The sequence below is a fragment of the Cucumis melo genome, chromosome 3 (assembly GCF_025177605.1).
Source record: "Cucumis melo cultivar AY chromosome 3, USDA_Cmelo_AY_1.0, whole genome shotgun sequence".
Lineage (NCBI taxonomy): Eukaryota > Viridiplantae > Streptophyta > Magnoliopsida > Cucurbitales > Cucurbitaceae > Cucumis > Cucumis melo.
The window spans coordinates 3396336-3416471 of NC_066859.1; the positions used below are offsets into that span (position 1 = coordinate 3396336).

The following is a 20136-nucleotide window of genomic DNA, read 5'->3' on the forward strand; positions in this document are numbered from 1 at the left end:
CAATGATAACCACCTCTAATAATCAATACTAACATTTACCCCTAGAAAACCAAGAAGGGCAATAACCACCTCTATCAATCAACTTCTACAACAAGCCAATATCTTTTTGTAGGCATGAAATTGGTTTTTTGTTGGTCATATATAGACACACACTATTATATTTTTATTTTCTTGCATTTACATATCAAATGAGTGTTAAGGATTTGGTAAAGTATGTATTGAATGACGAAGAAAAATAACAAATAACAAATAACAAAAAAAAATCCTTAAAATAGAGATTGTTTTTTAAAATCATTTTCTAGCAATTTTCTAGCAATGATTAGTGAAAATGAAGATATGTTCTCTGATGATTCTCCAAATTTGGAGGAATTGAGTGCATAATTGTTGAAAAAATGTGATGTCATTTCATTGATTGCTACGATGATAGGGGAGATTCATTTAAAATAAATCATGAGTGAGGAAAAATACAAAGCAATAATGGGAAGTAAATGAAAATAAAGAAATCCATGATAAAATTTTGGAATAAAAATTTTTGAATTTTCTTTTGTTTTACATTTTATTTATCTATATTAGTAACAGAAATCTAGTGAATTAATTGTTGTTCATTACCAAAAAAAAAATTAAATAAATAAAAACTAAAAGAAAAAAATGTAATCCATATTTTATTTCATACTTAGAATTATTGAATAACAAATTTTAAAAACAAAAGTAGGTATAAAAAACATATTATAATTTAAAATTCAAAGAATCGCATCAAATACTACTAACATATGAACTCAACTTTGCACCCCAAACACAAACATATGAATTCAAACAAAACAACTCTACACCCTAAACACAACACATGAACTTTTCAAACATATAAACTATCTCGTCCCTTTTTCTTATTGCTCTCTAAATGGTGCAATCAAAGGATTAACAATTTGGCACATGCAATTGCACCTAAAGCTCTTGAGAGTATGGAAGTTTAGTGGTAGACATATCAATAGATGTGTATAGTATTGATTTTGTTTGATTAAGTCCCTCATTTATAATTGTATTTATTTTACAAGTATATCGTGTTGCACCCTTTTTAAGCGTTAATCACAAAATATCACATAACAAATTTTTTTATTTTTTAAAATAGATGTTTTTTATATGTATTAAGGAGACATAGAGATAAGCATACTATAGTATTAAATTTCTATCAACATGTCAATATTTTCACATTTCTATGAAATGAATCAATAATATTTCTATTATATAGTAGAAAAATGAACGAAACACACAAAAATGAACATAAAAAAAGTGTTAATGGTGAAAATGTTACATTATAAATCATTTTCCTCACTTACCAACTCTATGATAAAAGAAAAATGGAAAATACAAAAAGGATAATGTAAATCAGTAATTGAAAAGTTTACATTCCTTTCTTCTGAATTTGTTGTATTTGTAAAAGCATTGTTTTGGAGTTAGGCAAATAAGACAAGAAGAAGTAGTAGCCAGGTGGCAGCGAGTAACTGGTTGGGCAATTTTGCTTTTCTCATTTCCATTTATGTGAAAATAAATTAGCATAACGACAAAGCTTTATATCTTTTGGATTTTTAGAATAAAGTCTAACTCACTTTCTTATTATGATTATATAAACAGAAAATTACCCCATACCTTTCCCATATATTTTAGTGAGAAATTCTTGTGGATAATAAAAATAAATTAACTATTCAAAAAATATCACAAATTTTGTAAATTTTTTTTTTTAATTTTAGTTTAATTTTTAAACCATTAATAAAAATATAGCTAACTAAAAAGAAAGTTAGATGGAGAGATAATATTTATAGACTTAATTCTAAAAAAAAAAACAAGATGGTTACAAATAAGATTTTTTTTGTTTTTATTTTAAAAAACTATGCATATTTTTTCTCGATTTCTTGCCATAATTTGCATTTTTTTTTAAGTACAATAGTTAAATTCTTAGTCAAACTAAAAAAAATAAACAAAAATAAGTTTTTGAAGGTTACTGTCTTTTTCCTCAAAATTTAGGTGGATTTTTTAAAACAATTGTTAAGGTAAACAAAGAAAGAAGTCGGAGGGAAGAGTAGTCTATGACTCAACATTTTAAAATTTGTAGGAATGATAAATTAACAAGCCCAACATAATCAAAATTGTCGGATGACCAAAATGCCCTCATAGTTAAAAATGCAGAACTGCATTTGATTACCGTATGATTGTTATTAAATTGCTATTTGATGTTGATCGTTGTTATCTAATGTTAATGATATCGATTTACCATCTCATTGTTATTTAATTTCATATCGATGGTTATTTAATTGCAAACAATATTGATTGCTATCTAATGACCTTACATTTTTGTTATAATTACTAAATAAAATATGATAATCATCTCATTACCTTTCAACTTTTGTCGATTATTAAATAGTTTCTGATTACCATCGTATTGTTATGTGATTATTTTTCATTTTTTGTCAATTGGGAAAGATTTTTTTATTGCGTTATGATTGTTATATGATTATTCATCAAATTACCTTACCTTTGTTTATTTGTTTTTTGCCAATTACTAAGTATTGATTACCATTCACATTTTTGTAATCTACGTAACATTGTCAATTATCTCATTGCCACTATGAAAAATGATCATAGAATGCTTAATCACAACAACAAATTACTGATATAGTCATTTGATTATCTGATGATTATCATTTGATTTATCTTCAGATTGTCATCTGCTAACCTTTTGAGATGATCATTTGATTACGAGATATCATCTGATTACTTTTTTGTCATAGTATTTTTTTTTTATATATATTGTTTGATTGTCTTCTAATTGGCATCTGATTAGCTTTTATTCTTTGACACCTCTAATCATTATTTGACATTTATGTTTATATAATTTCTATTGTATATTTATTTGTTGGTTGATAGTTATTGTTTGATTGGTATTTGATATGGATTCTATGCATATTTGTTTATTTTCTTAACTTCATGTGACTCCAAATTTTTTTTTTTTTGCCAACATCGAATATTGAATCACAATTCTCAAGGTTTGACTTGAAAAATTAGTTTTTTTAAGTACCAAATTTTCATGTTTGCTCACTAGAAAATAAAAAGGAAAAAGGAATTCATCATACCTAATTATCATATGAAAACATTTTTTTTTTTTTTTGTCAATTAGTATGTCATAGGATTGACTTTTGATTGTCATATAATCACCACATATTCTTCTCATATAATTGACAATTTTTAATAAAAATTACTAAACAAGCTAAGGTATCATGACAATCAAATAGAAATTACTTGAACGAACCTAGAAATGAGAAATGACAACGGGCAACCATAGATTGGAGTGAGAGAGAGAGAGAGAGAGAGAGAGTTAGAATGGAGCAATAGCAACCGACGACCAGAATAGCCGTGAATTGGTTGAAGGACTTGGAGAGGAGAAGGTGAGAGATCGAGAGAGACGACTGAAGAGGCTAAAAGGAGTTAAAAAGGATGAAGGAGGGGGTAAAACCCTACTTCCAAAGGGATGGGTAATTTTGGAATAAACTTCTTAAAAATCAAATCGTTCAATAAAATACGAGGAACTAGAGAATATTATAACGACTTTAATTATTATTTTATTAACAAAATTAAGCTGTGTCAATTATTGGTAGAAGTAGAACCACACATATATTAAGTAAAAGTAACGGATGAAACTAAAAGTGTGTGTGTGTGTGTGTGTGTGTTTCTTTGGGAAAATAACTTTTTAGTCGTTTTGGATAAATGTCACATCTATGCATAATGTATAGGCAACATCAAATATAACGCTATTCTTCTTCACCTTTTTGTTTGTTTACATATAAAGTGTGAATTTTTGGATAATAATTCTCGTAAAATATTATATTAAATCAAAAGTTTCTCTAATTTCAATATTAAAAATCAAAATGCATGAAAAAGAAACTACTAAAATATAAATCAAAATCACATTAATTAAATAATATAATATTTATTATATTTATCTTACGATTGTTTGATTGATTCAACTGTATTTAATAACGATCAAAGTAAACTAACATAAAATGTATACCTTCGATTAAAATGAGGTATGAGGTAGAGAGATTTGAATTACAAACTTCATGTTGATCGGTAACACATTCTTATGCCAATTAAGATATGTTAGTTTTGGCATGCATAGTTAACCATTAATGGAAGAGAGGTAAGGTATTGTGAAAAAGATTCTTAAAAAAAAAAAACCTATTTGATTAAAATATCATTTCAATTACCTTCTATTTTAGTTTAATAATTTTAAAGGAGTTTTAACAACTTAGGGAAGTTAATATCTTCCTCCAAGATGAAAATTATTATTACTACCATCAAATTTGGTTAGAAAAACTTCAAACTAATAATAGAAACTAGTTTTAAAAAATGATCAAAAGTACTTAGACTCCCTTGTCATATTTGTATGGTTAAAATTGGAATATATATTTAAATACGTTATGTCCAATCATTTTATCTATCAAAGTGGTTATTGACACTTAATTAGCCAATGCTTATTCTTCGAACAATATCTTTGTTTTTTTTAACATTTGGAAGTACATAAACTAAAATAAAAGAAAAATCAAAATACAAGACCAAAATTACATTTTTAACAAAGCTACACATGTTTACTATACTAAGTAATACATGTACTTTTTAAACTTAAAAGTTATGTCTAATAATACTTCTCTAAACCGAAAAAGATTTAGGCCCCCAACTTTGAGTGGGTGAACAAAGCTTTGTGTTTGGGGGCTCAAATTATAATAGTCGGTATTTTTAATCATTGTTATCTACAATAATATTATTATTATTTCAAATAAGTATTTGTCACAATGTCTTCTTTTTTTCTATCCATCATCCTTTTCTCTCTTTGTTATCGTATGCACATATTAGAAAAGTTATACTATAGCCTTGACTAAAATAGCTTGCAACCAAAACACAAATTCTTATAACATAAAAGCTATTTTAACTTACATATTATAATAACCATTAATTATAATAATTTAAATAAGATAACAAATTCTTAAAATACAATAAATAAGAAAATCAATCTAAAAAAAATATTTAAAAAGAGAAAGTTTATTGTAGTTTGTCAAAAAATTTTTTTTGATTTTTTAAAAAAGATGTATATTATGTTACGAGGGTAAACTAGGGAGAGAAGATTTAAAAATGTAATAGAAATTAGGTGAAGAAATTAGCTATATGTTAAAATTATTAATATCTTATTTACATATTATATATAAAAAAAGAAAAAAAGAAAAAAAGAAAAAGGTGAGACTTAAAAAGGCGGTTAAATGGAGTAGGGTCTAATTTTAAAACCCTTCCTTTTCAAAAGATGAGATGTTAGAAGGACTCATAAGCAAAAACAAATCATTACTCCACCACCCCCAATCCCAACACACAACATGCCCTACCTATATTCATCTTCCAAAATATTAAACCAATGTATAGAAAAGGTTTTAGAACTATTTTTTTTTTTTTTAAAATAATAATTATATGATATATTTAAAACATTTTTCTATTTTAAAATATAACATAGTTTTTTTTTTTTTTTTTTTTTAAAAAAAAATATAGAAACTCATATGGTTCATTTATGTTGGTAAATTAGAAAGATTGAAGAGGTACATTTATTAAGAAGTTAGATACCAAATGCAGGTCTTGTTGGAAGCTTTAGAGCTGAAAAGGTAAGTTTTAAAAGAATCTTTGTATCGTTTTCAAATGGGAGAGAGAAGAAACAAAAAAAATCCGAAAATACAAAGGGGCATATTGGCAAAACAGAGAGAAGGAAGGTCCTTTTGTGCAAGAAAATAGAAGGGCAAAATCGTGATTATCCAGTATAATATTGACCCACCTAAAAGGCCCAACACGAAAACGTAGACTTCAAGTGAGAGGAAACACAGCAACACACACAAACACACACACACACACACACACACACAAAAAGAAAAGAAAAGAAAAGCCATGGTTGTTCTTAAACACACCGGTATTTTTCCCCGTTTCGCACTCCATACGGCATCCTTCTTTCGATTCTCTGAGCTCGATCGATCAACAATGGGTGATTCTACAACCATTTCCTCTTGATTTTTGCTCTCTATTTTCTCGCCTCCTTCCTCTTTTGCTGCTTGTTTGAGTTACACGCCTCTTTGTTTCTGTTTCGAACTACTCAGTTTAGAGTCTTCATCCAGAGAAGGGGATTTGGGCGTGGATTACTCAACTACTAAGTTTGTGTTTTCAAGTGTTTGTGGTTTTGAAGCTTTGTTGCAGATCTAATTGATTTTGCATTTAGGTGTTGTGTTGCACTTTCGAGCTCCATGTTTTGGTATGAGTTTTGTTCTAGGAGGTGAAGACGTCTGAATGTACTGTGGGGATTTCTTTTGGCTTTGGAGTATTTGTTGGTGGTACAGAAGATTTTGATTTTTGAAATTTTTGGAGAAGGAAACTTAGGGGATTTTAGAGATGAATCGTAGTTTTAGGGCTTTGGAATCGCAAATGCAAGCCCCAGTGAAGCAACGGCAGCAAGTTGGGGGACTAAGGGCGTCGGTCATGAAAGATAAGGAGGAGGAGCTTGCCTTGTTCTTGGAAATGAGAAAGCGTGAGAAGGAGAGGAATGATCTTTTATCTAACAACGCTGAAGAGTTTGATGCCCCTTTAGGTATGGACAACTAGGTTCTACTTTATGGACTATATCTTAAATTTGATGCATTCTTTTATATGAATTTTGATCATGAAAGAAAAGGAGTAATGTTTCGTTTTTATTTCACGTCTATTTATGGTTATTCTAATTTATAGAATTCCATTTTCTGTTTTTTGTAGCAACAAAACCAGGAACTTCTCCAATTTTTAACATCTCATCCGCGACCCCAGCCCCTACTCGCAAGACTGGTGCTGATGATTTTCTTAATTCTGACAATGATAAAAATGATTATGATTGGTAAAGTTATCACCTTTCACCTCTCACTTTCATTTTAGTTTCTTGAATAAAATCTCCTATGGAAATCCTGAATGAACCAATCAATAATAGTGTTGAGAATAACTGAATAGGGTGAATTAACAATCAATGAGACCAAGTAGTTTTTCTTTTAACAAAGTCAATTAAACCAATTAATTGACAGAACAGTTATTCAGATTGCGTCTGAATGTTAAAACCAGTCTTTTAGCTTTGTTTATTTCATTCTTCTGTAAGATTTGTTTCTCTTCTTGAAAAAGCGAGAAATGAGTTAGATCTTATCCTTCCATATGACATTGTTTCTTGTGTGGGATGGTAGCAGTATGCAAATGTGGAACACTTCAAACCACTTGTCTGTCTGGTTTAATTTGTCAAATTGCCAATTGGTCCATTATGTTTGATTGAAATGACGCATATGGTTCATTGTTTGTGTGTCGATTTAAGAGTACTTAAAACTACTTTAAAAATGTAAAGGGTATTAGTCGTAAATTGTGCAAACCACAATGTTGTAATTTACAATCCTTTTTTATGCTATAATGTATTTAGTGGCCTGAGAGAAATGAATGGACCGAGTTTTTGAACCATGGTGTAAAAGAGTGTGGTTCTGGTGAGTTATTTTAGTGATCTGAAAAAATATGAATGGACAAATTTGTGAAATGTTTATATTATGGTGACGGATGGGTTCATTCCCTGAGCTATAGCTTTATTGATGAGGAGGACAAGAATATAACTACGATAGGTAGGAATGGATGGAAAAAGAGGCTCTTCCCTCTCAAGTCGTGAATGTTAACGAGGTCTCAATTTCCAGTGATACATTGCTGCCTGATCTGGACCCTTGATGCAGACATTAATTTCCTATAATTTATGATCAATTTCACTCCCGGAACAAGTAACCTTGACTGGGGTGGAAGTCTCAATCTCTGGATTTATATGCTTTTGAGGTCATAGCCACAGGTTCAGATTATGATTACCATGTAACTAGCAAATTCAACAATATCTGTATTTCATTGAATCAAATGCTGTAAGATTAGAGAGTTCCCAAATAGGATTGATCAAAGAGTGAGTTATTCTAGTCAACCACATGCTAAAAAACAAGTCTTATTAAACAACGAATATTTTAACCATCTGTTGGCCTAGTGTTAAAAAAGGAGGCAATCTTAATAAATGGCTAAGAGGTATCGGTTCAATCCATGACGGGCACTTACATAGGAATTACTTTCCTACGAGTTTCCTTAACAACCAAATGTTGTAGGTTTAGGTAGATTGTATTGAGAGAATAATTGAGGCGTGTGAGAGCTGACCCGGACAATGATAGATGTAAAAAAACAATGAATATTTTGCCAAAATGTTGATTTTGTGATACAAATATTGGACATGAGAAGATAATATTTATGTTGGTACCACTTGCCATAGATTATGAGGTTTTGGGTAATTGAAACCTTATAATCATTGGGATCCAAAGAGACTCTTTCCAGTAAGCTTGATTTCTTGTTATTTGGAACTTTATGTTCGTATGTGGGAAAAGGAATGGGGTTGGTGTGGAGTTACAAACAAGATTATGAGGAAGTACCTTTTGCTTCTGTATGGAAACAACTGTTTTCATTCACATGTCAATAGTGAAAGTATCTTTTCCAGGAATGGAATGCCTACAATTATTTGCATGGGTTCAAAAGTGTTTCATGCATAGTTACTGGTTGTTTTATGATTGGTTATGACTTTACTTTGTGACAGTTGGACCAGTTAAATTAACCAGAGCTCGATCTGTTTTCAGGCTTCTAACTCCTCCTGGAACTCCTCTCTTTCCATCTTTGGAAACTGAGTCAGAAAGGGTCTTAATGAGCCATGCTACTCCAATGGGTCGTCCCAATGTGCTGAAATCTAGAGTAAGTTCTTTCTCAAGTCTTGAGTTCAATTAGTTGTTCATATTGAAATTTGACATCTTTGGTTTAAAAACATAGATGCAGTTGTGTATGATCTGTAGATGTTAAATAGTTATCTTCAACGTTCCTGCTGCTTTCCTTTTGAAAAGTTTGTTTATTGGGAATTCCAGTAGGACAAAGCTGGAGTTGGCACTTTCCCTCATCATGAAATTAAATGACTCAAGAATAAGCAACAAAGTGCTTTTCTTTTCTTTTTCTTTTTCCTTTTTTTGGTTTCTTCCAATAGGAAGATATAATTTTTTTGCTCCCAGTTGTGTCTATGCCAGTGCCATAGTTCGTTCACAATTGGAGCAAAGTTGGATAGACTCAGCATTAAATATAGGCCATCGGAAAATGTACTGGGCTAAAATTTTTGATTGCTTGGCATTTGACGCAGAATGTCACAAGTGATTTTCGATTGTTTTTGCACGTAACTGATAATATTGTGAACATTCCTCACGCATATGAATAGCGACTATGGGCTATCTATGTTGTGTTATTAATTTTTCTTTCTATGATTAAGTTGTCAAGTTATTTCACCCTTTTGGGTTCAGCTTGCGAATCTCCAACAAGAACCTACTACGAGGAGCAACTTGGTCTCAAAACAACCAGCTTCTTCCCCAGGATTGACCTCTTCAAGTGTAGGGATACGTCGACCTTCATCATCTGGAGGCCCTGGATCAAGACCTGCTACCCCAACTGGACGTCCTACATTAACCACAACTTCTAGACCTTCCAGATCCTCAACGCCTACTTCTAGGGCGACTTTACCGTCAAATAAACCTGTAGTTTCCTCAGCTAAGATTGGAGCAGCTTCAAATAAGCTGTCAACTGCGTCAGCCAAGCCTACAGTTACCATGACTAAGCCCACTGTTTCCTCTAGCAAGTCCTCAGTTCCTACAAGATCTTCTACTCCAACAAGATCAACAGCAAGATCGTCAACACCGACCTCTAGACCTACCATACCTCCACCTAAGCCCACATCAAGGGCCTCGACTCCTACACGCCGACCATCTACGCCATCTAGTGCATCAAGTGCACCTGTTTCCTTAGTCAAGTCTTCATCATCAATTTCAAAGCCATCTCCAACTGTGTCGAGGAATCAAGCACCATCGAGAGGAGCTTCCCCAACAGTAAAATCCAGACCATGGAATCCTTCAGAGATGCCCGGTTTCACTCTCGATGCTCCACCAAATTTAAGGACATCACTTCCTGAAAGGCCACTTTCAGTTACAAGAGGCCGGCCTGGAGCACCTAGTGCACGATCTTCTTCCGTAGAACCTGTTCCAAACGGTAGGCCAAGACGACAATCATGCTCTCCGTCTCGAGGACGTGCACCTAACGGCAATATGCATCTCAGTGGGGGTTCTGTCCCTGCAATAAACCGTATGCACTCTAAAGCTAATGACAACATAAGCCCAGTATTAATAGGGACGAAAATGGTTGAAAGGGTAATAAACATGCGCAAATTAGTCCCTCCCAAGCAAGATGACAAACATTCTTCACCTCATGGGAATCTGTCTGGAAAGTCTTCGTCGCCAGATAGCTCGGGCTTCGGAAGAACATTATCTAAGAAGTCTCTGGATATGGCCATAAGACACATGGTATGTTACCTATCTTGTTTTCAAACATTTTTTTAACAACGATATTATATTAAATTTGCATTCGCCTATTAGCTTATGCTTTTTTTATTGAGTAGTGATTTAAGATGGTATAGGAGCAAACTATCTAAAATGTTTATGTGTTCAAACTTTATTTCCTTTTCAATTAATATTTGATTTCTACTTGTAGCTTTCACCTACTAGCTTAGGTTCTTTAGTCAGCCAGTGATTTAACAATTGTCAGTAAAAAGTGAAAAGACAATATTACTGTATATTATTGTTTAACACTAGGCTCACTTTTCTTGATCAGGATATAAGGAGAAGCATTCCAGGTAATTTACGACCATTAATGACAAATATTCCAGCTTCTTCAATGTATAGTGTAAGATCCGGGCCGTCTCGAAGCCGAACTGTCAGTGTTTCAGACTCTCCTCTTGCCACGAGTAGCAACGCTAGTTCTGAAATGAGTGTGAACAACAATGGTCTCTGTTTAGATACACATGAAATTGACGACGAAATTGGCAGCGAGCGAGGAGGTCGATCACCTCGCAGCATGTGCACTAGGTGAAGGTGAAGGTGAAGGTGATGATGGTTCATTTGTGATAAATCATATCAAATGGTTGGTTTTGGTCATCAACTTTGATGATGATGATGAAGATGGTGGAAAGATATGATAGTTGTGGAAGTGATAACCAAAATGATGTGTTTAGGACTAATGTAAAGTTGATTGAGTGTTGTATTTATGTAATTTCAGAGCTTTGTATGGGTAGAGGAAGAAACAAAGTTATATGCTGAACTTTTACGCATTTTCTACACGCTGATTTTCTAGTTGCTTACGTTTAAGTTCCACTTCTCATATCTTTAACTATTCACAATGTATTCATTTTCCAACTCATTATATATAAATTAAAAACCCTCCGTTCCCTGTACTGCATTTTCAAATGAACCAAAATATTTACATGATTTTGTAAAATTTTATTCTATTAATACTTTTTATTTTAATATATCGTCATTTTGTAAATATTTTTAGTCATTGGATCTTACATAAATTTTTTTCAAAATCTATTTGATTAACAGTTTTTTTAAAAAAATTCATAAATATAGTAAATCGTTAAAATATTTACAGTTCGTATAACAAAATAAAAAGTTTGTGAAGTCAGTCATTTTTTTAAATATTTAAAGTTTGTCTCACTTTTATCGTTCTTTCTCGTCGATTTTTTTTCATCGTCTTTCTCTCTCCCTCTTTTTCTTTTTTCAAATTGTTTTTTGGTTCAATATTTTTTAAATTGATATTTGGTTCAATATCATCGAATAGAAAAAATCTATTTTTTATTTTTTTTCAAACTGATATTTGATTGTTCAAGATCCTATATAAAAGAGTGTCTCTTCAAATCGATCGTCTACAAAATAATATTGAAAAAAATGGCTACTCAAATTTAAACAATCAAATCTTGTATACAAATCTAACTAAATTAAACGATCGTGTACATAATTATTTTTTTTTAACGATCGTGTATCAAACAATAGTCCAAATTTAAACGATCTTATATCAAATATATTAGGCGCATTGTTGATGGAGCAATTTTTAATATTTTCCATCATAGGTCTAGCCATTTTCTCTTTTTAAATTGTTTTAGTAAACATTTGGAGAGACTCTTTTTATTTGATTTTTTTTTTTAAAAAAAGGATTTAAGTTTATAAACCTTTCTTCCACTTTTAAATTTCTTTGTTTTTGGTTATCTGTTTTGTATTCATCCGTTTAAAACCAAATTAAAATTTGAAGAAAAAAATAGTTTTTAAAAATTTGATTTTGTTGTTAGAAATTGGTTAATATCAAAAGTTTTTCACTTAAATTGATAAATAAAAAAAATAAGTTTTTTTTTTTTTGTTTTGTGACGAAATGGTTGAATTTTAGCCAAATTTAAAAACAATAATAAGTTACTTTTCTAGTTTTCAAATTTTGGGTTGGTTTGATAAAAAGTAGACAATAAAAAAAGAAATTTGGAGGTGAAAATATTTTCTATAAACTTAATTTTTCAAAATCAAAATGATGAAACAAAATAGTTTTGATTATGAAAGTAAGACCTAAATAAATGATTGTTTATCTTCTTTCCACACCACAGGCATTAATCTATATGCATAGAATGAGAATGAGAAGGCAATGAATCAAACAATATTTGACCAATATAAAATCACTAAATTAACACACTTTAGATTGCATTACGTTGATAAATCTTTGATTTTTTTTTCCCCTAAATAATTCTTTGTGGAAATGTTTGATTTTTCAAAAAAGGAAAATTATAAAAGTATGGTAGTTAAGACATGTTATGATCATAGAACATTAAAAATACTATAGAGATGTAAAGAGGTTTCATCTGGCCCAAAAAATTTGGAATATCAACTTCTAGTCTTATATCATTTTTTTCATTAAAAAAGAAACATCTAATATTCTAAGAAGCAACCCTAAGTCAATGCATATATAAAACAAAATAATAATAACAATAATAAGCCAAATAATTTCTTGAGTTAACCATGGTTAGAAAAGACACCCAATGATATATTATTTTCATGAAATAAATGTCCTTGTATTTTAGATTCCATTCAATTTTAGTCTACATATCTCTAAATATCAAAATTTTCATTTACTCTCGATCTTGGTAATTATACTATTCTTTAAAGATATATAACATTTTGGTTTTCTTTAGTATGACAGCGAAAGTCATCTTAATACCACTAAACCAAACTCACTTTGATATACTGATTTTGAATCTAAACCTAAGAGTTAATAAGGAAAAGTCATATTGCATTAGAAACAAAGTCTCATATATTAAGAAAAGTAATAATCATAGGTATATAAGTGAAGACAATTATCTATAGTATGAGACCTTTTGAGTGGTATATAATTATAGGTATATAAGTGAGTACAACCACGAGAACTTGTACCCAAAGTAGACAATATCATATCGTTGTCCTTGTCAATTGCTATCATAGTATGGTCTAAAGCTAGTTGGTTAAAGTGAAATACTTAAATCCTAAACGAAGAAATCTAGTGAACTTCATTCATGCTATGGGAACTAACTTGGAGCAAACTCTCGTCATGGTTGGGAGTGGAGGAATTTGTTGGAAAGGAGGGTCAAAATTGGAGGGTTGCTAAGAGTTAGGGGTTGATGCCAAATGGTTCCAAAACCAAAGTTACGAGGATTTTCGTTTAAAGTAGATAATATCATACCAATTTGAAAATAAGTGGAAATTTCGCTGTGATTATAAAAGTAATGTGAACAAATACATTCACAGCCAGAGTATTAAACTTCACATTTTTGTTTTGTTCTTTTTTTTTAATTACTATTTTGTTCAATCTTTTGGAAGTCTTCAGATCCAAAAGTGTTCCCTTGACAAATCATAGGGCTGAATTCAACATATTATTAAGTATTCAATATCTCTTGGTTTTGTTTGCTGCTATAAAGTATTTCAATCAAATCAACTTGTCTTTTGTACCAAACCTTTTCGTTCTCAGCATATCATTAAGTTTTCACTGTGATCTATTTGCCTACATCATCAAAAATTCTAAACTTTTGGCTTCAATTCAACACTAATCTCAAGTTGTTCTCTCTTGTTAATAAATGGGGAGCAGGACCAGACATTCAAAGCAAGAAAAATCCTAACAAACCCCACACAAAGAATACCAAAACCCCTCATATTTTTACTAGATCTTCTGCAATTCTCTTATGAACTCCTTAAGTTCCTTTCTAAACTTTCAAAGCACCAAAATTGTTGCTATCTCTATAGTAAACTGCCATCATTCTCTTGCACCTCATTCATAGAAGCTTAATCCTTACTATGAAGTGTGGAAGCAGTCCCCATTGTATGAAATGCTGCAAATTTGAGCTCCTTGTAATGTGTTTTCTTCTATTCATCCTTCCCTTACCCTCAGCAGCGCTTGAAGGAAATGAAACAGACAGGCTTGCATTGCTTTCTTTCAAATCTGAAATAACTGTTGATCCATTTGGTTTGTTTATCTCTTGGAATGAATCTGTTCATTTCTGCAAATGGGTTGGTGTTAAATGCAGTCCACAACAGAGAGTTGCTGAGTTAAATCTTCCCTCTTATCAATTCGTTGGTGAATTATCACCATCTATAGGGAACTTGAGTTTCCTTACAACGTTAAACCTCCAAAACAATAGCTTTGGTGGGGAAATTCCACAAGAGATTGGTAGCTTGAGCAAGCTGCAAATATTGGCCTTGGGCTACAACTACTTTGTAGGGGAGATTCCCATCACCATATCAAACTGCTCTGAGCTTCATTACATTGGATTCCTTAGGAACAATCTCACTGGCTTACTTCCAAAGGAAATTGGATTGTTGACCAAACTTGAAGAACTTGAGTTGTCTTCCAACAAACTGTTTGGAGAAATACCCGAATCACTTGGAAATCTTTCATCACTCTGGGGTTTCTGGGCCACCTTGAACAATTTCCATGGCAGTATTCCTACTAGCTTTGGGCGGTTGAAAAACTTAACAGTTCTTTCTATTGGAGCAAACAATTTGATTGGTTCTATTCCTTCCTCAATCTACAACCTTTCATCCATAAGAACCTTTTCACTTCCTTTCAATCAGCTTGAGGGTAGCCTTCCAGCAGATTTAGGTCTTCTCTTTCCAGATCTTCAGATCCTTAGAATTCATACCAATGAATTCAGTGGATCAATTCCTTTTACACTATCCAACGCAACAAAACTTGTGGTGTTTTCCATCTCAAAAAATAGGTTTACTGGGAAAGTGCCTAGCCTGGCAAACATGAGGGATCTTGAGGAACTTGGAGTTTCTGTAAACAATCTTGGATTTAGGGATGTTGATGACTTGAATTTTCTATCTTCTCTTGTCAATTGCAGCAACTTGAGTTCTGTGGTCATTAGTGACAACAATTTTGGTGGGATGCTTCCAGAATATATAAGCAACTTCTCCTCAAAGCTGAGGATTATTGGATTTGGAAGAAACTATATTCGTGGAACCATTCCAACTGATATTGGGAATCTCATTGGATTGGAGGGATTAGGTCTGGAGAGAAACCAACTGACTGGTCTTATACCAAGTTCATTGGGGAAACTAAAAAAGCTGGGTGATTTGTTCTTGAATATGAACAAACTCTCAGGGGAAATTCCCCAGTCTTTTGGAAATTTATCTGCATTAGGGAGATGTAATCTGAGGTTAAACAACTTGACAGGAGCCATTCCATCAAATGTTGGAGAGAACCAAAATTTGCTGATGCTAGCACTTTCTCAAAACCATCTAACTGGTACAATACCAAAAGAGTTGATGAGTATTTCATCTTTATCAATTGGTCTTGATCTGTCTGAGAATTTTTTGACTGGCTCCATTCCCTTGGAAGTAGGCAAGTTGATCAACCTTGGCTATTTGCATATGTCTGACAACATGTTAACGGGGGCCATTCCCTCTACTCTCAGTGGTTGCACAAGCTTAGTAGATCTAAACTTGGGTGGAAATTTTCTTCAGGGTCCCATACCTCAGTCTTTGAGTTCTTTGAAAGGTATTGAAAAACTCGACCTCTCTCGCAACAATCTTTCAGGCCAAATCCCATCTTATTTTCAAGATTTCAACTTCCTGAACTTCTTGAATTTATCTTTCAACAATCTGGAAGGTGAAGTTCCCACACAAGGAGTGTTCAAAAATGCAACTGCCTTCTCTATTATAGGAAACAAGAAACTTTGTGGTGGTATGCATGAATTGAATCTATCGAGATGCAGTTTTCAAAGCCCCACAAAGCAGAAACCAACTATGACAGTAAAAATAATCATCTCTGTTGTTGGTGGATTGGTGGGAAGTGTTCTGGTCTCCTTTGTTGTGCTCTTTCTCTGGTCAATGAAGAGAAAGAATAAGCTGGATCCTAATCCGTTACCAAGTGTTTCATGTCTTGTTGTATCTTATAATGATCTTCTTAAAGCCACCAATGAGTTTTCTCCCAACAATCTAATTGGAGTTGGTGGATATGGATCTGTCTATAAAGGAACTCTCAGTCAGGATGAAAGTGTTGTTGCAATTAAAGTGTTCAACATTCATCATAGAAGGGCATCAAAAAGCTTTCTGGCAGAATGTGAAGCTCTTAGAAACCTTAGACATCGAAACCTAGTCAAAATTCTTTCAGCGTGTTCGGGTTTCAATTTTCAAGGAAATGATTTTCTCGCATTGGTTTATGATTTCATGGTGAATGGGAACCTAGAGAATTGGCTACATCTAGATGGTAGTTTAAATCAGGAAGAGGGCCAAAGACGTTTAAATATCAAGCAAAGGCTAAATATTGCCATTGATGTGGTTAGTGCTCTGGATTATCTGCATAATGGTAGCCACATACCGATAGTTCACTGTGACTTGAAGCCTAGCAATGTTCTTTTGGATGCTAACATGACTGCTCACCTTGGAGATTTTGGACTAGCAAAAATTATGGCTGAAACTTCTCTCCAAAACAGATCAACCGAAACCGAGTCCATTGGTATCAGAGGCACCATTGGATATGCACCTCCAGGTGACTTTGGTTTTTTCCCACATGATAATGCACTTTTGACTCGGTATAAAATGAAAATCCAAATCCATGTGCTTCTCTCTTCTTGTTCATGTGAATACTTTGAAGAGTACTTCTGCTTACTTCTCAAACCAATCTAACCTATTTAAATATTTTCTGCTTGCTTTCATGGTTCCATGAACTGCTCAACAACCTGGCTAAATTAGTAGATAATGCTCAAAACTCCTTTTGAGGACTTGACCAGTTTAAAATCTATAATTTTCAGCAAATATGTGTACATTTTATATGAAATTGTTTAAAATTCTAACTCTTTCTTCAACTGTTCATGACAAATGTAGAGTATGGAATGGGAAACGAGGTTTCTACATATGGAGATGTGTATAGCTATGGCATTCTATTATTGGAGATGTTCACTGGAAAGAGGCCAACTGATGATATGTTCAACGACGGCTTAACCTTGAACAACTACGTTCTTACCGCTTTACCGGACCAGGTAGAACAAATAGCAGATCCAACAATGAGGCTTCAAGAACTAGAGGAAACAAGTAACAACGATGCTATGATGGAGGCTAATCGGTCTCTTAGAATTAGAGAGTGCTTGTTTTCCATTTTCCGCGTAGGAGTTTCCTGTTCTGCTGAAGTACCTACTCAGAGAATGAATATCAGTGATGCTGCTGCCAAACTTCGCCTTGCAAGAGGAAACTTTTCTAGGGGCTTGAATGTGGGAACATAATATATATTGGACAAAAAAATTAGCAGGCTGAGAAGCCTCACTGATCACTAGCTTGTGCAAAACAGTGTCGTGAGATTGTACTTTGTTAGTGTTCGTTTACTCGATTTACGTCATCTTGTTCGAATCTAGGATTGTTTTTAGATAAATCAATGCATAGATGATAGATATGTGATACTATAGACTGAAAATCATTATACAAAAACTTGGTAGTTCTTTTCCTGTTCTATTATGAAGTTTTGTCATATCAATACACCAACAAAGTTTATTTTCTTTCCAGCTGAGAAAGAGTTGCAAATAGAGTATACTGAACTTGTTTAATTTACACTTTCGGATATTTTACTATTTTGACCGATCTTCTTAAAACTGACATTATTCTTACCGTAAATTTACGCAAGATATAAATAAATTTAGAACAAGCTAAATTATATCTTAAACTCTCACTTCATTGGTTAGAATCAAATAAGCAATCGATCATAAAATTATAAATAATAAAGGTAGAAAAAGAAAGAACAACACCGAACATTATACTGGTTCGTCCCAAACTCGAGACTATGTTCAGTCTTCTGCAACTTCAAGTTCAACTACGATGGAGATTTAAAAAACCCTCAAACTCACGCTTACAAACCACTCTCCCCAAATAATCCAACAAAAACTATTTGAATTCAACTGCCACAACTCGGTAGCTTGAAATAAAACAAAAGAAACCCTTAACTCATAACCCAAAATAGAAAAATACACATTGTAGTTTGCTTACTGTCACTCTAAAATACTGAAGAATAAAAACATCAGTGCTCTCAGTTTTAATTCTTCTTCAACGGCAAAATGAATCACGGCCCACACCTATATTTTTCCCTTCAAAAACCTCCTTCTAATTTTATAGAATAGACTCCACCCCCATGTCTTTCTTTAACAATAACCACCTACAATTTTAGCCAATAGAAAAGCTTTCTTACATAGGTTCATTACAGGAAATGGGCCTTGAGAAAAAAAAAAAAATGAGTTAACATGCAACGTTGGCACATGTACGTTGGGAATGCTCGAGACTTAAGCAAATTGATTTTGGGCTCCACATTCTTAACACAGTTCTCTCTTCTCTCTCTGATATGGTGATGGTAGAAACAATTACATCAACAATACCCCTAATCACATTTTTCATGTTTTTTTCTGACCGTGATTACAATTACGAGCTTGTATGTTGTACCATCCTATGTAGATTTAAAGAGTCTATCTAAAATGACTTTTTCAATACTTAATATCATTTCGAACCGACCTTAATACTAGGACAAGAAACATAAATAATCACCTAGCCTAAAATTTTGAAGTGAGATGAACATGTCCCGTAATGTTTTGAGTTTCTTTCAAGGTTGTTGAAGACTATTTGTACAAACTTACATGAGTTTTTTTGACAAGGGTTACATCATTTCCATATATAGCAAATCAAAGATGATCAAGAATAGCATGAGAACATTCATATTATGGCACACAAATTCGCTTTATTTACATCCATTACACCAAAATTCATAAGTGTGTGGCCCAACATTCATGTTCTACCTATTGAACAATAGAGGACAAACTAACACTTGTAACTAAAAGTCAATTGCTTGCTGCTTAGGGATCTTTGTCTTATCAAACTCAATGACGGGTCAATTTAGGCACTAAGAGTCTTTATGGTTGTTTAATATTTGTGCATAAATATATTCAACTTTATAACGTAAAATGCTAAACTTTATGTCATGCCATCGCAGGGTGTTTGGAGTTGTAATAGACTGAGTTTATAATGCGATGTTATTCAGAGCTCATGTTTGGATTGAACGTTTTGAACTCAATTTGTGAAAGAAAACTTTTCTATTTCCATAGTTTCGACCAAATCCTCTTTTCCATCATTTTCACACTTTGCAATCTAATTTTCATTACACTCTTGATTCCTCACCTTATTCCAATGTCCCTAATCTTGGTTACATTCAAGTCTTCCAAACAATTCCTAATAAATTGAATACCTTTAGCCTCTCTCCTACAATGTGCATGGAAAAGTTCTCATCGCATAAACTTCAAAACTTGGTCTTTAGATTTCAAATTTTTTTGGTTAAAATGCAAATTTGGTCTCTATAATTTAGAGAAAGTTAAAAGTTAGTCCATATGATTTATAACTAAAATTTAATTCTTATGGTGTTGTAACAATTTTATAAATAGTTCCTATGTGACTTTATTCTACTTTTAAGAACTATCTATGAACTATATTTACAAGGTTTTATCAAATTATAGGAATCAAATTTTAACTTTTAGAATTACATAAATTATAGAAACTAAATTTTCGATGTAATCAAAGTTTAATTGTCATCCAATAGTTTGCTATTAAATATTGTGGTGTGTTCAATTTGACAATAGATCGAGACGTG

The 20136-nt window shown here is 32.4% G+C and overlaps 2 protein-coding genes across 4 annotated transcripts; both read left to right on the top strand.

Moving 5' to 3' along the window:
* Nucleotides 1-5738: 5738 nt before the first annotated feature.
* On the top strand, nucleotides 5739-11311 carry LOC103485566 (endochitinase A). Of its 3 annotated transcripts, none has more exons than XM_008443233.3 (6): nucleotides 5889-6064; nucleotides 6177-6661; nucleotides 6823-6940; nucleotides 8727-8838; nucleotides 9429-10478; nucleotides 10786-11311. In XM_008443233.3, the coding sequence occupies exons 2-6, from the start codon at nucleotides 6466-6468 to the stop codon at nucleotides 11041-11043; spliced, it is 1734 nt and encodes a 577-aa protein (XP_008441455.1). In that variant the 5' UTR covers nucleotides 5889-6064; nucleotides 6177-6465; the 3' UTR covers nucleotides 11044-11311. The 3 variants fall into 3 exon arrangements, with proteins under 3 accessions (XP_008441454.1, XP_008441455.1, XP_008441456.1); XM_008443234.3 differs by having other exon boundaries at nucleotides 6296-6661; XM_008443232.3 differs by having other exon boundaries at nucleotides 5739-6661.
* A 3058-nt stretch (nucleotides 11312-14369) lies between these two features.
* On the top strand, nucleotides 14370-17932 carry LOC103485567 (probable LRR receptor-like serine/threonine-protein kinase At3g47570). Its single transcript, XM_008443236.3, has 2 exons — nucleotides 14370-17010; nucleotides 17346-17932. Exons 1-2 carry the CDS (start codon nucleotides 14370-14372, stop codon nucleotides 17738-17740), a joined length of 3036 nt encoding a protein of 1011 aa, XP_008441458.2. The 3' UTR covers nucleotides 17741-17932.
* Nucleotides 17933-20136: the final 2204 nt, after the last annotated feature.